The sequence below is a fragment of the Hyperolius riggenbachi genome, chromosome 4 (genome assembly GCF_040937935.1).
Source record: "Hyperolius riggenbachi isolate aHypRig1 chromosome 4, aHypRig1.pri, whole genome shotgun sequence".
Classification (NCBI taxonomy): Eukaryota; Metazoa; Chordata; class Amphibia; order Anura; family Hyperoliidae; genus Hyperolius; species Hyperolius riggenbachi.
Window position 1 is genome coordinate 333,040,880 of NC_090649.1, and position 19,574 is coordinate 333,060,453.

At 46.3% G+C, this 19,574-nt stretch overlaps 1 protein-coding gene across 1 annotated transcript in view; it reads left to right on the forward strand.

Annotated features, from left to right (window-relative positions):
* The first annotated feature begins 7,620 nt into the window (after positions 1–7,620).
* The window catches only part of CAPN9 (calpain 9), a 150,124-nt gene continuing 138,170 nt past the window's right edge, over positions 7,621–19,574 (forward strand). The window contains exon 1 of the mRNA XM_068279531.1: positions 7,621–7,958. Coding sequence (XP_068135632.1) covers positions 7,746–7,958 — 213 coding nt within the window. The 5' untranslated portion in view covers positions 7,621–7,745. The remainder of the gene's footprint in view (positions 7,959–19,574) is intronic.

The window sequence follows — 19,574 nt, forward strand, 5'->3', positions numbered from 1 at the left end:
CCTTTTTTTGAATAGCGCCTTTCTGCTGTCGGACTCAAAGCGATTGTGAGGCAGCCACTAGAGTGCACTCAGTAGAGCGTTTTGCCGGCGATTTTGGCAAAATGCTCAAGCGCTGGCGCTTTTTAAAGCACTAGTGCAATAATATCCTATGGGCCCGTTCTCACTTGGGCAATTTGCGTTAATCGCCGGCGATTAATGCAAACCGCCAAACGCATACCGTGTAGCCTGCACCATATTCAGGCAATTGCGTTTCAGTGCTATAGAAGCGCTAAATGCAATCGCTAAAAAATCGCCAAGTGTGAATGCTGATTTTTTTTTTCACCTTTAATGCAAAAAATCGCCAGAGCAAAACGCTAACAAAAAGCGCTAGCATTTTGTGAATTGCAAGTATGAATGCGGTACAATTTTTCAAGAATTTTAGACCTTCAATTCTTAAGTCCTAACTCACCAAAATTTGTCAGAAGATAGGTCTTGTGTATAATAAAAGACTAGAACGCAAAATTGTTGAAATAATTACATTTATGAATGAATTTAAAAAATAGTGAAACTGTACAAATAAGGCACCCGACTATACAGTATGTACACACAGTATATACCTAATACACCTCCCGCTTGTGGTATATTTTGAAACGGAATGGCACAGAGGGCGACATCACAATCAGGGCAGTAGAAGTGTGATTCCTTTCTGACTTTATTCACTTTGTTATTGGTCTTAGGTAGCAGGCAGAGAGTAGTCAAAATCCAGTCAAAAATCGGTAACGGTAAAGCTATGTACCCACATTGCATTTTACGGAGGATTTTGCTGATGACCGTCGATTTTTGGTTGAGTGCCGAACGGTCTTTTCCACAAAAATGTGATGTGGGTACAGAAACACGACCATGCAAATGTTGAGCCGCAATAACGACTGTTACGGTGGATGGGATCGCTAAGACAGGCTCGTACTGAGCCGGCGGGAGCTTGGGATTTTGCCCGGTAGGCCCTTAATTACTGGTCCCTGGGGACCCCGAGCACTGTAGGAGGGGGCACAGCGCAGGAAGGAGGAGCAGCGGGGAGGGTGGGCAGTCTCCCACCTCCCTCACCTCCCCCCCTTCCATGCAGCCTGCCCTGGCCGTTCTTATAATGACAGACCTCAGATCGCGGCGACAGCAAATTGACAGGCCGTGCATGCTATCCGCACTGAACATATTCCAAAGTGACGTCATTGACCTCTGACATCACTTCCGAATTTGGAGTATATTGAGCGCGTATAGCGTGTGCAGCCTGTGACTCTGCTGTCACTGCAACCTGAGGTCTGTCATTATGAGTTTCGGGGACAGGCGGCGGGGACCGGTCGCCGCAAGATCTGAGGTCTGTAACTGGCTGCACCCTGTCCCTGCCCCAGCACTTTGTCCCTGCACCCTGCCCCTGTCCCTGCACTGCACCCTGCCCCAGCACCCTGTCCCTGCACTGCACCCTGTCCCTGCACCCTGCACTGCACCATGACCCTGCACCCTGCTCCCTGCACTGCACCCTGCCCCTGCACCCTGTCTCTGCACTGCACCCTGCCCCTGCAACCTGTCCCTGCCCTAGCACCCTGTCCCTGCCCTAGCACCCTGTCCCTGCTTCAGCACCCTGTCCCTGCCCCAGCACCCTGTCCCTGCCCCAGCACCCTGTCCCTGCCCCAGCACCCTGTCCCTGCATTCTGCCCCAGCACCCTGTCCCTGCATTCTGCCCCAGCACCCTGTCCCTGCATTCTGCCCCAGCACCCTGTCCCTGCATTCTGCCCCAGCACCCTGTCCCTGCATTCTGCCCCAGCACCCTGTCCCTGCATTCTGCCCCAGCACCCTGTCCCTGCATTCTGCCCCAGCACCCTGTCCCTGCATTCTGCCCCAGCACCCTGTCCCTGCATTCTGCCCCAGCACCCTGTCCCTGCATTCTGCCCCAGCACCCTGTCCCTGCATTCTGCCCCAGCACCCTGTCCCTGCACTGCTCCCTGCCCCAGCACCCTGTCCCTGCACTGCTCCCTGCCCCAGTACCCTGTCTCTGCACTGCACTCTGTCCCTGCCCCAGCACCCTGTTCCTGCACTACACCCTGTCCCTGCCCCAGCACCCTGTCCCTGCACTGCACCCTGCCCCAGCACCTGCATTGCACCCTGTCCCTGCACTGCACCCTGCCCCAGTACCCTGTCCCTGCACTGCACCATGCCCCAGCAACCTGTCCCTGCCCCAGCACCTTGTCCCTGCACTGCACCCTGTCCAAGCACCCTGTCCCTGCCCCAACACCCTGTCCCTGCACTGCACCCTGCCCCAGCACCCTGTCATACCTCCCAACTTTTTGAGATGAGAAAAAGGGACACTTAAGCCACGCCCCTGCCACACTCCTGGCCACGCCCTCACCACGCCTCTAGTCACACATACCATAAAGATTTCATAAGAAGAATATGTTGTTTTATAATTCAAACCACATTGGTCCTTTCTATCCTTTATCCATTTTCCTTCACAGTAACATTTTAAAATTTTTAATATATTAATTTAAAGGTTGGGAATAAAGTTTAGAGTCAATCAAACACATTTTAGTATAGAAATGTATATATTTACATAGAAAGAGGGACAAAGTCCTGAAAGAGGGACAAATAAGGGTGAAAGAGGGACAGAGGGACAGGGCTCCCAAAAAGGGACTGTCCCTCTGAAAAAGGGACAGTTGGGAGCTATGCGCTGTCTCTGCACTGCACCCTGCTCCAGCACCCTGTCCCTGCATTCTGCCCCGGCACCCTGGCCCTGTACCCTGTCCCTGTCCCTGTACCCTGTCCCTGTCCCTGTACCCTGTCCCTGCCCCAGCACCCTGTCCCTGCCCCAGCACCCTGTCCCTGCCCCAGCACCCTGTCCCTGCCCCAGCACCCTGTCCCTGCCCCAGCACCCTGTCTCTGCCCCAGCACCCTGTCTCTGCCCCAGCACCCTGTCCCTGCACCAGCACCCTGTCCCTGCACACTGCCCTAACCTGCACCCTGTCCCTGCACCCATCCTACACACTGCCCTAACCTGCATCCTGTCCCTGCACCCATCCTGCACACTGCATCCTGTCCCTGCACCCATCCTGCACACTGCATCCTGTCCCTGAACCCAGCCACCAGCCTGCACACTGCCCTAACCAGCACCCAGCAAGCACCCTGCACCCAGCCAGCAATTGGGGGTCCGCTATGGCTACCTAATATCTAAGGGCATATTTTTCTACCTAATACTGATATCAATAGGCACATAGCTATCTAATTATTTTATTTGATGAACATGGCTGTTTATTTCTGTATCCAGGGTGGACTTGGCTACTAAATGTGTATGCTGCGTGCGCCTCATGTGTCCATCTCATTGTTATAGACTGTCTTCAGAAGTGCTCACAATCTATTCCCTTCCTCAATCTAATGACTCCTAACAACTGATGTATTTATATAGTGCAAAGTTTCTGTAGTACATGCATGAGTGAGCTCAAAATGGTGGGGGGGGGGGGCGGTCCCGTGCCGCACATGTGCATGTGTGTGGGGAAGGGGGGCTTGCGGGCGGGCCCCAGGCTGAAATTTTCCTGGTGGGCCCTTAGTGTCTGTCCGACCCTGCGCTAAGATCCCTGACAACTCCCACGCAAAGTACCACGATCGCTTGAAGTCTTGTTCGCTTCCAACGTGTAATGTCGCGTGATGTTGTGCATACCCGCCAGCAGGAAGAGGTGTCGCTGATGACCGTTTTCAAGGGGACGTCGCAGGACCCTTCGGGTAGTATGGCAGAATAGCAGCATTTAGCTCAGAAGCAGTAGGGAACCAATTGGCTATATTGTTAACATCCTGTGCTTTCAAATGAGCTTATCTGCCATCTCTGCCATGGCAGTCGTGTGACACAGAGGAGAGATCAGATTTAAACATGTGATTATGCACAAATGAGGGGGAATTAAACACAGAGCAGTGTTTTTCAGCGCTGCTAGATTTGGGTGCAGCCGGCGCCACCATAGACTATAACAGGAATCACATCTATAGCGGCGCTCAGTGAGTAACGTTGGCGCTGTCAGAAGTTGCTTTAAAAACACAATAATTGCTGGAGGCTGAATTATATCATTCCCCCACTATCCATGGCGGCCTGGAGGGGGAATAGTAATTAACACGACCCGGACTTGTGCAGAAGCAGGATCAGCCATATACCGCTGTATCCTGCGCCCAAGTCTACCGGCGCCAATTTCAAATGTATGCATTAGACAGGCTAAACGCTCTAAATGCTTACAGGCTGCATTTCTCTACGTTTTCATTCTGTCCTGTGCAAAAGTTCAGGTCCAGATGGGGGAATTAGACAGGCTAAACTCTCTGCACACATGCCGGCCTGCTGGGTGCATTCCTCTGTTTTCCTTCTGATCCTGTGGAAGGGTTCAATTCCAGATGAGGGAAATAGACAGGCTAAACTCTCTGCACACTGAGGGCTGGTGCACACCAGAGCGGTTCATGAGCGTTTTTAAAAACACTAACGGTTTGAAACCGCTTGGGTAATGTATTTCAATGGGCTGGTGCACACCACAGCGGTTCGTTCTTTCCACAAACGCAAACTCGGGGGCTGCAGCATTTTTTAGATTTCTGAGGCGTTTCTGGCTCAATGTTAAAGTATAGGAAAGTGGAAAACCGCTCTGAAAAACGCTAGATCTGAGCGGTTTTCCAGGCATTTTTGTTACAGAAGCTGTTCAGTAACAGCTTTACTGTAACAATATATGAAATCTGCTACAGAAAAACGCTCCAAAAGTGCTAGGCATGTTTAGAAAACCTCTCCAAACATGCCTAGAATCGCTCTGAAATCTGCTTCAAAAACCTCTAGCGTTAGCAGATCTGCTAGCGGTTTTTGGTGTGCCCTGGCCCATACTGTGCATTTCTCTGTTTTCCTTCTGTCCTGTGCAAGGTTTTGGGTCCACTTTAAATTTACCGCCACCCCCTGCAGATGACGTCACGCCAGGGAGGTTACGTTGAATTATGGCAATATGAGCAATGATTAGGATAAATTATTTTAATAATTCTCCTACTTCACACTGCATATGTTGCCTTTGCAGAATAATTATGCATGTCAACTCACTGTCCATTCAGTTCTATGGGCCTGTTCACATGTCTGAGTTGTAATGGATCGCGTTAGGGCTTGTTTCCACAAGGAGCTGTGGCCGTTTCCTATTCAGCCATGGATCCGGTTCTAATGAGCAGCCTCAGCCCGAATACCTAAGCCATGCCCTGCACGGCTTAGGGATTTGGCTGCAGGCTGCAGAAATCTGCAGCATGCTGTCCAGATTTGCAGCACAGTGTGATCTGGACGGCACTCCATTGCACAGATGGCATTTTCCCCATCCCTCTCACAAGCAGGGAAATGCTTCGAATTTCTATACGGTGAAAACAGGCCGTTAGGCCTTGTTCACATTGCGTTCCGATCGCATTAGCGTAGGGTTTTTTTTGATTCCTGGCTCTTGGGTGGGCGGTGCATTTTTGTTAAAAGCGCTTTTCCAGAGCGGTTTTATAATTCACCTCCTGAGGCAAGTCGGGGAGTGAACTCTTTGACCTGGAAAAGAATAAATACAATGTACAGGTAGTCCCTGACTTACGAATGCCCGACTTACGAACGACCCGCCGATACGAACGGCATGAATTCTATGTTTCCATGGGAACAAGTCAAAAAACACTTTTAAAATTGGACTTGTAGTTTTTGAGTAAATCGATTTTAAAAAATTCAAAAGTAAAATGGCTTTTAAACTTGTATAAGCAGGCACAGAGGGCAGAGGTGACACAGATGGGGACACTGGAGGTACAGGGGGGCACAGAGGAGGTACAGGGGACAGAGAAGGCACAGTGTTCTGAATTAAGAACAGATTCAGGTTAAGAACGAACCTACAGTCCCTATCTCGTTTGTTCACCGGGGACTACCTGTATTTATTCTTAAAAACGCGAACGCAGTCACTGCACAAAGCGATTTTGTGATCGTTTGCGTCTTTCCTACACCTTCCATTGAGGTAAAATCGCCTCAAAAATGGTAAAGGCACCACTTTGCTGAGCGGATTGGAAACGAACCGCTCAGATGTGAGCTCTCTCATAGGGAATCATTGCACAAGCGGTTTAGGGCAATTTTTAAAATTGCCTGCGCTTGACAACGGGGCAAAAACGTCCTTAGTGTGAACGAGCCATTATTTTAACTCGCTGCATGCAGGCTCTGAATTGACATTTATGACCAGTCTCCGTTGCAATTCACACACATTTTAAGGCGTGCATCAGGCCTCTTTCAGACCGGCAGCTGACAGATGGTGAATTCACTGCCTGTCAGCTGCTCTCCTGCATTGGCCAGGGCTTGTTAGTGCTCGGTACCAGCACTAGACACCAAGCCGCCCCCCCCCCCCCCCCCCAAGAAGTCACATCTGAATATGCCTGCATCAATGCTAGGACACAACATGTTGCAGTCCTCTGCCACATAGTAACGCCACTGGCGTAACAATAGGGGATGCGACCCCTGCCGCCGCGGGGGGGGGGGGGGGGCTGGGGCCCCCCTAGGGCCTGCTCAGGGACTTCTGATCTCTAAGAGCTTCATGCTACTTCCTGTTTACACAGGAATTTACGTGCAGAACTTAGTGATCGGAGACCTCCAGCGAGAAGGAGGTATGTGTTCAGCCTGCCACCGCTGCCCACCCGCTGCCACCAATGATTGCAGGAGGTAAAGTGCTGAGAGGAGAGCCCGAGGTGAGGGGGGGGGGGGATGTCTCCTCTTATGCTGCGACCCCTCCTGCCCCACAAAAGTCCCTGAGCGGGCACAAAGTGCTCAGAAAAGACTCCTACTGTGGGTTCCAGGCCTCACAAGCATGCTTGTAAACAAGACACCGAGCCACTAGAGCGGTAACGCTCATAACAAACACGCTTGTAAACAAGACCCTGATCCACTACAGCAGTATCGCTCATAACAGGCACGCTTGTAAACAAGACCCAGAGTTACTAGAGTGGAATCGCTCGTAACAAGCACGTTTGTAAACTTGGTTTGGAACACTGTTTTTGGATGTTTTCAAACTGTCAGTTTTTCAATAAATATTGGCACTTTTACGATATGAGAGCATTTTTTTTCTTATTTGGAGGCGATATCCCTGATCTGTGACGTGAGTCGAAGGAGGAGCCCAGCTGATTGCCAGTGAGATTGGGGGTGGCCGATACCCCAAAGACAGGCCCATTATTGGCCGAGTCTGCGGGGGTATCACATTTGGTGAGTTGTTAATTTGAAAGGGGGATATCATGTATATTGTCCTTGACTACTGGTCAGGAGACTTTCAGTGGAATTGTGCTGATGATCTGAGTGCTGATGTCCTATAATGAAGTATAAATATAAATAAATAATCAGTCCTTGTATGTATTGAATTTTCTATGACAGTATGTGTATACACACACACACACACACACACACAGTGAAAGGTTATTCTTTTTACTATTGGTTCAGCAGGGCGTTTCCTAGGCTATTCCTCACCTTTGTCAAATGTACACTTTCTCTGGTTCCAACAGGTGCAAAAGAAGAAGGAGGAGTAAACATTTTTTGAATGTTTGTTTTAATGACTGCCCTGTGAACAATATGTGTCATGCACTTTACATGTGGTTTTCCTTTGAGCTGTCAGACAGATAAGCACTAGCAGTCTGCATTTGTCTCACTACTATTTGATTGCATTTTCACCTGGACCAATTAGTTCTTACAGCTTCTGTACTCTATAGCTGTAAAGAAAAACAAAAGCAAAAAAAGGATGCCATATATTTATGAAGACCCAAGAAAGAAGGAGCCCAATCTCCCCCACACTGCACGAAGCATTCACTCCTCTGGCAAAACATATGACCAACTCAGACAAGAGTGTCTTCAGAAGGGTTCCCTCTTTGAAGATATTGATTTCCCAGCAAATGATAGTTCCCTGTTCTACAGTGAGAAGCCCAATATCCCATTTGTATGGAAAAGACCTAAGGTGAGATCTAATATTTACTTTTTCATTACATTTTATTTAAGTATGTTTAAAGCTTCTTATTAGCTGAATTTAGTGTACCTTGCATACTGCCTATTACTGAAAATGTCAGGCTACAAAAAACTGCCTTTTCAGGTTGAGTAGCTGTGCATTTTCAGTTGAATAGATGCACCACAGTGAGAGAGAGCGCATGGTGGGAGTAGCAGAGCTAGAAGCTTTGCCAAGTGATGAGCTGGCAGGCAATTCAACCAGCTAGCATCTTCTGATAACAAAATTAAAATCTCATTTTTGGTGAAGTGACCTAAATTCCTTTGTACACAATGGTCTGGGGTGTGTTATCTATATTGCTATCAGGGCTGGTCACAAACTTAAATACAATATCATGGTGTACTGTCCTATTCCTCAAGCCCAGCTGCAGTCAGGAAGGTATAGTACTATACATCCAGAGCTTCTGAACAGTATATTGTAGCTTACTGAGCTGCTTTCAGTGTTTGCAGACAATAAGAAAACAGAGCAGAGATAAAGTTGGCCAGACAGCGAAGAATTGGCCGGTACTTTTCCGTTAGCCGGACGCATCCGTCAGGTGGCGCTAATTACATTGAAACTTCACATTAACACAAAAGTGTTAATGTAACCGCTTGTCGGCAGGTGGCGCTAATTAAATGAATACTTCACGTAACCTAAAAGGTTAATGTCACCAAATGTATTGTGTTTGAAGTGGCCGGCTCGCTGCGGCCAAATGTATATTAAAAAGTGAGTGAATTGAATTAAAAATAAGCCGGCGGCAATGTAACAGATCAAGCCGCCGGCTTCGGCTCTCGCTCTCCTCCCCCTTGCCCTCTCTCTTCTTTACAGGATCTTCTCAAAAAATTAGCATATTGTGATAAAGTTCATTATTTTCTGTAATGTACTGATAAACATTAAACTTTCATATATTTTAGATTCAAATACACACAACTGAAGTAGTTCAAGCCTTTTATTGTTTTAATATTGATGATTTTGGCATACAGCTTATGAAAACCCAAATTTCCTATCTCAAAAAATTTGCATATTTCATTCGACCAATAAAAGAAAAGTGTTTTAAAAACAAAAAAAGTCAACCTTCAAATAATTATGTTCAGTTATGCACTCAATACTTGGTCGGAAATCCTTTTGCAGAACTGACTGCTTCAATGCAGCGTGGCATGGAGGCAATCAGCCTGTGGCACTGCTCAGGTGTTATGGAGGCCCAGGATGCTTCGATAGCAGCCTCTAAGCTCATCCAGAGTGTTGGGTCTTGCGTCTCTCAACTTTCTCTTCACCGTATCCCACAGATTCTCTATGGGGTTCAGGTCAGGAGAGTTGGCAGGCCAATACCATGGTCAATAAACCATTTACCAGTGGTATTTGCACTGTGAGCAGGTGCCAGGTCGTGCTGAAAAATGAAATCTTCATCTCCATAAAGCTTTTCAGCAGATGGAAGCATGAACCTACTTTTGAACCAGAAACAGCGGCAGAAGCGCCTGACCTGGGCTACAGAGACTGTTGCTTAGTGGTCCAAAGTACTTTTTTCGGATGAAAGCAACTCTTAGTGCTGGAACCCACAGGAGCGCTTTTGGCAGCGTTTTGGCAGCACTGCGATACGCTAGCAGTTTGCCAAAACGCTGGGCTAATGTTAATGGATGGGGCAACTTCCACAGGAGCGTTTGCGTTTCTCAGAAACGCAAACGCAGGACGTGCAGCATTTTGGGAGCGTTAGCGCTTCAATGTAAAGTATTGAACCGCTAGCGGAAACGCTCAGCAAAACCTAAACTGAGCGGTTTTGCTAGCGTTTTGCGGTTCAGCACACTGTAACAAAATGAAAAATAATTCACAGGACCAATCAGGATAAAAACGCAAAACGCTACGCACCGGCTGGGCAAAAAAATACAATGTTGCAAAACACGACCAAAAACGCGCATGAATCCGCTTGCAAACCGCTCAGACAAAACGCTAGCGGTTGCGTTTTGCGTTTGCTGTTTTCAGTGGGTTCCAGGCCTTACATGTCATTCGGAAATCAAGGTGCCAGAGTCTGGAGGAAGACTGGGGAGAGGGAAATGCCAAAATGCCTGAAGTCCAGTGTCAAGTACCCACAGTCAGTGATGGTCTGGGGTGCCATGTCAGCTGCTGGTGTTGGTCCACTGTGTTTTATCAAGGGCAGGATCAATGCAGCTAGCGATCAGGAGATTTTGGAGCACTTCATGCTTCCATCTGCTGAAAAGCTTTATGGAGATGAAGATTTCATTTTTCAGCACGACCTGGCACCTGCTCACAGTGCCAAAACCACTGGTAAATGGTTTACTGACCATGCGTGTCCCCTCCCAGGGCTGCCAGTGTTCTATAGGAGAGAGGCAGAAAACATGTCCCCGCCGGCTGCCAGTATTGTATAGAAGAGAGAGGGCAAGGGGGAGGAGAGCGAGAGCCGAAGCCGGCGGCTTGATCTGTTACATTGCCGCCGGCTTCATTTAATTCAATTCACTCACTTTTTAATATACATTTGGCCGCAGCGAGCCGGCCACTTTAAACACAATACATTTGTGACATTAACCTTTTAGGTTACGTGAAGTATTCATTTAATTAGCGCCACCTGCCGACAAGCGGTTACATTAACACTTTTGTGTTAATGTGAAGTTTTAATGTAATTAGCGCCACCTGCCGGATGCGCCCGGCTAACGGAAAAGTACCAATTGGCCTCTGCATATCTCCCAACTTTTGGAATGAGAGGGGACATAAAGAATTAAGATAGAAAAGTATATTATTCATTCCTTTAGGGCGGCCTTGTTCACATTGTGTTCAGCTCTGCTGTCCGTCTGCGATGGGGATTTTTTTTGCACTTTTTTTCCGCAATTTTCTGCGTGTTCGCTCGTTTTTGTGGCCGTTTTTGTAAGCGCTTTTGCAGAGCGCTTCCGTCTTTTAATCTGAAAAAATAAATACAATGTATTTAAAAAAAAAACGCTCACGCAATCGCTTGCCAAAGCGATTTTGTGAGCGTGTTTATTATACCTTCCATTGAGGCAAATCACCTCAAAAATGGCCCAAGCACTGCTTTTCAAAGCGGATCCCAAACGAACCGCTCTGATTTGAACTCTCTTAGGGCCCTTTTCCACTAGCAGTCGCTAGCGTTCACGCTGAACGCTAGCGATTGCTGAATCGTAATTACCGGCAATTTCCCGACGTTTGCTGCCGCGATTTTGCTATGCTATGCACTGCATAGCAAAATCGCGGCAAATATCGCTCCGCCGCGCGTTCGCGTTCATGAAAAAAACGAATCGCGGTAGTGGAAATGACCTACCGCGATTCCTATGTTAAAAAGCAAATTGTAAAATCGCTAGCGGTTTGCGACTTTTCGATTCAGTTAGCGCAAACGCGCTGGTGGAAAAGGGCCCTTAGGCCTGGTGCACACCAGAGGAGTTTTTCTGAGCGTTTTGAGTTTTTGAAACCTCCTGCTAATGTTATCCTATGTGTCTATGCACACTGGAGTGATGAGGTTTTGTAAAAAACCCTCATAGCATTACATTGGGAAGAGCTTTTGAAACCTCTAGCGTTTGGGGAGCTTTTCTGGTGTGTCTCAACCCTTAGAGAATCATTGCACAAGCGCTTTCAGGGCAATTTTGAAAATAGTCCATGCTTAAAATTTTACAAAAACGCCTATAATGTGAACAAGGCCTTACAGATGCAGCAATTATTAGAAATTAAGAAAAGAAAAAGGCACTACAAAGTAAACCATGCAATGATTTAGAGGTTAAATGTAAAGCAAGCACACTACAAGTGTTGCTCATTAAGAACAATTGTCCTTTTAGAACACAAATGTTGAAAAGACTATGTATTTTGGCTATGCCATGACCTGGATAAAAGAGAATTGACACAGAAATATAAATACTTGTAGTATTTTAATAACACATTTGTGTATATATGTTAAACCTTTGCATAAGACTTTCAAGAGGGTCATCTGAGGAGGAAAGCAGGACATAAGGTTTCAGAAAATGGGGACTATCCCTCCAAAAGAGTGAATAGATGAGGTATGAGCTTCTGTATGCCTTAAAGAGACACTGAAGCGAAAAAAAAATTATGATATTATGATTTGTATGTGTAGCACAGCTAAGAAATAAAACATTAAGATCAGATACATCAGTGTAATTGTTTCCAGTACAGGAAGAGTTAAGAAACTCCAGTTGTTATCTCTATGCAAAAAAGCCATTCATCTCTACGACTTTCAAAGTCGTGGAGAGGGCTGTCTTCTGACTTCTATTATCTCAACTGTAAGTGAACAGTTTTCTTTTTATCTGCCAGAGGAGAGGTCATTAGTTCACAGACTGCTCTGAAAGAATCATTTTGAATGCTGAGTGTTGTGTAATCTGCACATATTAGAGAATGATGCAATGTTAGAAAACACACAATATACCTGAAAATAAAAATATGAGAATATTTTCTTTGCTGCTAATCTTCTAGTAATTATTCATAGTACACAACCAATTCATTATATCATTATTTTTTTTCGCTTCAGTGTCTCTTTAACATAACTACTATATGGGCCCATTCACACTAGGGCGTTTTGCCGGCGATTTCGGCAAAGTGTTAGCGCTTTTTAAAGCGCTAGTGCTATAAAACCCTATGGGCCCGTTCTTACTTAGGCAATTTGCATTAATCACCGGCGATTAACACAAATCGCCAAATGCAAACTCGTAGCCTGCATAATTTTCAGGCGATTTCCCGGCGATCGCGCTTCAGTGCTATAGAAGCGCTAAACGCGATCGCGTAAAAATCGCCGCAGTGTCCAGTGATTTTTTTTTTCCGCATCTAATCGCGGAAAAATCATTCTCGCAAAACGACGGTAATCGCCGGCGTTTTGCGCTTTTAAGTGTGAATAGGGCCTAAGTGGGAATCATGGGGATGCATGCATACTTTCATCATAAAATACATTTACAATACCTAATCTACAAATACGTTATTTAAATAGAAAATGACCACACTAATAGTTATTTAATAGCCATGGTTCCTTTATTAGATTTATTTTTCCCAGAATCAAAATACATCAAATAGCAAAGGTTTTTTTTCAACCCCTTATGTACCAGCAGTCTATTGTCCCTTAAGGTCCAGAGACTGCTGGTACAACAAAGTGGCACTTACTGACAAATCGCCACACATACCCACTGCTCTCGCTGGTCATGACGCACTCCCATCACTGCAGGCCGCTCTCCCTGCCGTTGCTGTGACGGCAGAGCTCTGTGCGCCAGTCAGGAGCCACTTTCATTGGCTCCTGACCCTGTCCATCAATGTGAGCCAAACATTGGTTCACATATCTTTGGTTCATTGCTGAGGATGTGTGTTAGCGTGAGGCTACATTCACAGTGGGACATTATGTAGCGACTTAGGAAGGCATTGCAACGCTGAAAGACGCACTATGTTAAGTCTATGCGGCGATAGCATTTCGGTGTAACGTGTTGCGTGTGGTAACGCACTGCTGCAGTGAGATACAACAGGTACAGGGAAGCATACTTTTCATTGTTTGTATGCTTCACTGTACTTTATTCCATGTATCGTGTCTATAATGTGCGGTACAACTTTTTTTGTTCCGTTGTGTGTGTTCCTGTTACACAGGGGACACAACACAACGTCCCACTGTTAACGTAGCCCCAAACATTTTTATTCATTACTGAATCTTCACCTTAAAGAAACTGAACTGCCCTCCATGTTCTCAAACTTACTTGTCCTCAGAAACAAACTTTTATTAGGAAGATAAAGAAAAAGAGAGGTCAACACATTCAGTTCTTTGCATCCAATCCTTCACTTTTAATGAAGTTGGATGGTATGCAGTATACCATCCAACTTCATTTAGAGAACTGGAAGTGGGACACCTCATAACTCAGCTCTTGTTCAAATGCCATGCCTCACCACATTACCAGTCATGCATATCATGAAGAATTTGTGTACAAATGACGTTTCCGTTTCTTAAAGCCTTACTGCTCCTTTCTTTCTTCACTACCTTTCTTTGGCATAAGCATTTGAAAAAAGAAACTGCAAATGTATGCAGCTTGAAAATTAACCAATCAAGTCCCACCAGGGTTTAAATTGATTGGTCCCTTTTCAAACTGCATAAGTTTACATACAAATTTACATAATCCTGCATGAACAATGAAATATTTGTATCTGATTGATCATCCCTAGTTTCCACTCACTGCATTTTTTTCATGCGGATCTGTTCAGAAAAAAAAAATCAGACCGCCTGTTGCAATTTTTCACATGTGAGTGGTTCCACGTGTCACATGCTAATTATCACGTTTTCCCTGTGAAGAACTGCATGCCGAACAAAGGGAAGGGATAGAAAGTAGTGATGTCATGTTACTATGGAGATTAAAAAACGGATGGAAAATTTGTATTCAAGGTGCAGGGGTGCAGCTAAGGTTTTGGTGGCCCCAAGCTGTCCATAACTTGAGGCCTCCATCCATGAAATAAGGCGAAAAATGGGCAGCCCCACCACAAAACAAAGATTAGGTAGGTAGGTGCACGCAGTATAGGTTAGATAGGTAGAAGCCCTCAGTAAAGATTAGCTAGGTAGGTACCCCTCAGTATAGGTTAGATAGGTAGGTACCCCTCAGAATAGATTAGATAGGCAGATGCCCCCAGTATAGATTAGGTAGGTAGGTGCACGCAGTATAGGTTAGATAGGTAGATGCCCCCAGTATAGATTAGATAGGTAGGTACCCCTCAATATAGGTTAGATAGATGCATGCCCCCAATATAGGTTAGATAGGTAGGTGTCTCCAGCATAGGGCGGGGGGAGCGGGCAGAGTAAGGTTTCAACTCACCTGGCTTCCTCGATCCTGCACACAGCCTCTATCTTCTTCCTGTCCCGGCTTGCGGCGTCTGTCGCATCGGTAAGCGCTCCCCCTGTGATGACATGCGGTTACGTCATCACAGAGGGCATTGTTACCATAGTGACAGACTCCGCATGCCAGGACAGAATGAAGATCCTGACGATACTCAGGAAGTGAACTCTTTGACCTGGAACTGAATAAATACAATGTATTTATTCTTGAAAGTGCTGGGGAAAACACTTTTTCAAGTGATTTGCGATTTCCCTATACTTTGTATTGAAGCGCAAATGCTCAGGAAATGGTGCAGGAGCCGTGTTTGCGATTGGAAAGAAAGCTCATCACTCATGTGAGAACTCTCACATAGAGCAACATTGCAGAAGTGCTCACATAAAGCAACTCTGCAGTGCGCTGCCGCATGCCTATGGCGATGCGGTAAGTGTGAACAAGCAATTTTGGTTGTGGCACGCAGGTGCATAGTGACCAAACTTCTGTGATGTACTTCCTGTCCAAACCTCCTCATGATAACAGACCACACAACAGTTTGAAAATATTTTATAGGCTGTAAAGATCTAAAAACGGTAATTTTGTTGAATTTGCAGCCTTAGAAGGTCACATTTACTATCAAAAGCTATATTAATCAAAAACATCTTAACAAGTCAACTTGCGTATTAACATAGGACCCCTTATTAGCTTCAGAATTATTTAATTCATTTAACTTGTGAGTTGTTAAGAGTTTCTGCTTGAAATTCTTTGCAGGATGTTAAAATAGCCTATCAGAACTGCTGTTTGGATGTAAACAGCCTTCCAGTCTCCTATATCTTTTTCTTCAGGATGCTCCAAAGGTTTTCACTATGATGGAGGTCAGAGGAGGATGAGGGCCACAGTATGAGTTTCTCTTCTTTTATGCTGAAAGCAGCCTATGATGCAGAGGTACTCCTTGCAGCATGAGCTGGTGCATTGTCATGCATGAAAATGATTTTGTCATGGAAAGCACGGTTCTTCTTCAAGGACCATGAAAGAAAGGGGACAGTCAAAAACTCCACATACTTTTAACACCTTCAGGGACCCTGCCCATTATTCCGACCCAAACCATGACTCTGCCTCCTTCTTGATGATGTCCCAGCCTTGCTGTGACATGGTGGCTGTCCACCAACCATCCAACATTGCAGGGGCAAACCCAGGATTTTCAAGGGGGGGGATTCCTGAAAGGTCTCTTTTTGCAAGCCTTGCACTACCGCGCATGCGTTTTCCCACAAAATACACATGATGCACAGCATTTCCCCACAAAATACACACAACGGACAGGGTTTCCCTACAAAATACACATTATGCAGTAGTATTTCGCCAAAATATATATAACCTGCCACCTAAACCCTAAATTAAAGTAACCCTGTGGTGGAGTGTTGGTAGGCATGGGGATCTGCATGCAAGGTGGCCATCTGAACCTTAAAAGTGACTGGTGGGGGAGGGGCATATGGGGGTATGCATGAAAGATGAACTTGCAGCCCTGTATCTAAACCCTAAAAGTGAACCTGTAGTGTGTGTGTGTGTGTGTTGGTGGAACACACATGAACTTGAAGCCTATCTAAACCAGTCTCCCCACTCCCACACACTACAGGGTCACTTTTAGGGTTTAGATAGCAGGCTGAAAATTCATCTGTCATGCATATTCTCTCTTCCCCCCCCCCCCCCTCCCCTGTAGGTTTTTAAAAGTCCATATGATCCCCCCCCCCCCACACACACACACTTAACTGTTGTGGCTAAAGCCCCATCTACACCATACAATTTTTCATGCGATCGATATGCGATCGCTGATCGAATCGATAAAATGAAAACATGTTCGATCAGGATTCGATTTGCGTTTGTTATCAACGCAAATCAAATCGAATCCTGATCGGACATGTTAGATTTTATCAATTTGACAAATCGTGTGGTGTAGAAGTACCCTCAGTGTTAAGTATCTAGGGGTGCCCCCGACTGAAGGGAGATCTCGCCAGTGGAATGCTGAGAGCAGGGTGAGTAACTTCTCATTTACGCTCTGCTCAGGACGCTGCATAGGGAAGGAGGGAGGCACTCGGGGAGTGTGCTGCCTTTCCATCAAGAGACACCTGTAGGCACGTGCCTACAGTGCCTTATGGTAAATCCGGCCCTGACAGAGGTTAAGCTAGGAGGCAGGAGGTGCAGTTGGAGGACAAGACAGTGGATTGTAAATGGGGGGGATCCAGGATATTTTTTATTGAGGGTGCTATGCAGGTTCTGGATCCGCCTCTTGGGCAGATGCTGACGTCACGCGCTGCGGCAAAAAAGGGAGGGAGACAGTAAAGGTAGCCGTACATCAGGCAACCTGTCGATCGGCCATCCAATTAGATTATTATACTCGGATGAAAATCAAGAGCGTGTTCGATCGACGGACGATGTGTCCAATTTCTGTCCCAAATTGGTTACATCTATCGGTCGGACATGCTGCATGATGTAGGGCTGACATGCTCGATCAGGTGCGTAACGATATGCAATATCGGGATGAGCGACAAAACCCCCCTAATGTAAAAAGTGCACACCCCATTCCCATCCCTGCAGTATACTTTACTTGGCGGTGTCCGCCGCTGGCTCCGGGTTCCATCCTCAGACACACACCCCACATTGTTGCAGGCGTATTTGTGACATCACACGCGCACACGTATATGCCGGCAACCACGTGGGGTGTGTGTTTTGGAGGCAGACCGAGCCATCGGCAGAAAACCACAAGTAAAGTGTACAGCATGGGGCTCGGAGGGGGGGGGGCACATTTTTCTTCAGGAGGGGGGGGGACAACAACGGTGAGGTGGCGGATGTGGCGTCACGAGGACGATTCCTTAGAGATTTCATACTAAAATCAATCAGAATTTCGGCCTGTGGTGTGTGGGCAGATAACAGATCTTTCTCCGATCAGAGAGAGATCTGTCTCTTGGTCGCTCTGCCCATGCATTGGCACCTTAATAACAATAATAGGGACTTTGTGAAAGTACAGAGGTATGAGAATTGGGAGGGAGATAAATGTGGAAAAGAGAAAAGTGGGGCATAAGAGAGAGGGGAAGATAAAGTGGAAGAGACACAAGAGAGATTGGGGGAGATGAATAATGGCAGGGTGATTTCTAACCAGGCTCCTGTCTTCACCTCTCTGTTTGGCTCCGACATGCAGAGGATGCTAATTTACTGTGGGTGAGACAGGAGAGAGAGGGAGGGGGTCAGGGGGACACAGGCAGAGATAACAGATGAAAGTCAGAAGGTAAATAAACAGTTAATGATCCAGCTTACACAGCGGGCTCTGCTTGGCTGTCCCCTCCTTCTGTTAGAGACGCTCCCAGCTGCAGCACAGCACTCCCAACCATCTCTAACCCTTCTGCTCTGCAGATCTATTGCTGGAGGAGCGAGTGGCTGTGCTTCTCAAGATAAATCCAAACTTGCCGCTCTGCAGCCAGAAAGACGGGGGAGGGGCGTCACACGAAGAGCAGGAACTAGAACAGAGCTGTGCTGTGCTCTGCCTGCGATGTGACCTTCTGGTGACAGGTCATTGATACTTCATGGGATAATGATCTTGATGGCCCCGTGCGGCTGCACAGCCGTTTGTCTGCTCTGGGAGGTGATGCCCCATGGCTGCATGCACGGCAGCCCCACTTCCGGTCTCAGTGCAGGGGGTGGTTCCAGACACCCGGAACACCCCCTTCGGTGCGCCAGTGCATTGCATCCATTTTGACCATCCAGGGTTGCACGGCACTCAGCAGTAAACAAGACTGTTTGAAAATGATTCTTCTCATAGGACCCACTGCAGCCATTTCTGATGGTGAGCATTGGTTAGGGGAGGCTGAATAGAAGGTTTATGCATAACTGCAAAGCATCCTCACAGACAGGACTCCAGAGGCACCAGCAGCTTCAAATACCTGTTTGCTGCTTTATGGAATTTTATGGAATTATGGAATTTTAGCAGCTGCCCTCTTAATGTGATGTATTGTCTGGAAGAAACCTTCCTCATTTTGCCTTTATCTGCACAAACCCATGTGTGCTCTGAGTCAGCCACAACTCTTTTACCAGTATGATGATCACACTTCAGTTTTCATGATATATCTAAGGTTTTCATACCTTGTCCAAGGCATTCATCTACAGTATTTCACACTTTGCTGCAGCAGAGAGATCATTTATCTTTCTCATATTGCTTGAAAATGGTGGTCTGCTTAATAATGTAGTACACACTTTTTTTTATTTTTTTATTTATTTTTTTAGTATTTTTTTTCCTTCAAACTGGCTCAAGTGTCAGAGATTGATTTCGGTGATCAAAAGAGCCCGGGGACACAATACCATCCATGAGTTTAATTGAAAAACAAATTACATAATCTTTATGACACTTAAATATAATTTGCATAATAATTTGGAATGCAGTGTAATAGTTGGACAACCGAGGTGACATGATGAGATAGACATGTATATGTACAGTGCAAAGCACACAAATGACTATGCTGTGCTCCTTTTTTTCTTTCACTGCCTGAAAGAGTTAAACTTTATGCAAGTTACAGTTTCTGTCTGGTTTGGGACTGGGTTGGACTATAGCTTAACCCTCACTGATAAAGAATTACAACCATAAAACACTTTCCTAATGCCTCCATGGCAGCACCTATGGATAGTTGCTCCGCCCACTAACCCCATTGGACAGGTAACTAGATAAATTTAATTCCCACCCCCATACACCTGTCTATGTTTTTCGTCCTCACCTCGGACAGGGAAGACTTCTGCGGTGCATCTACCAGCCACATGT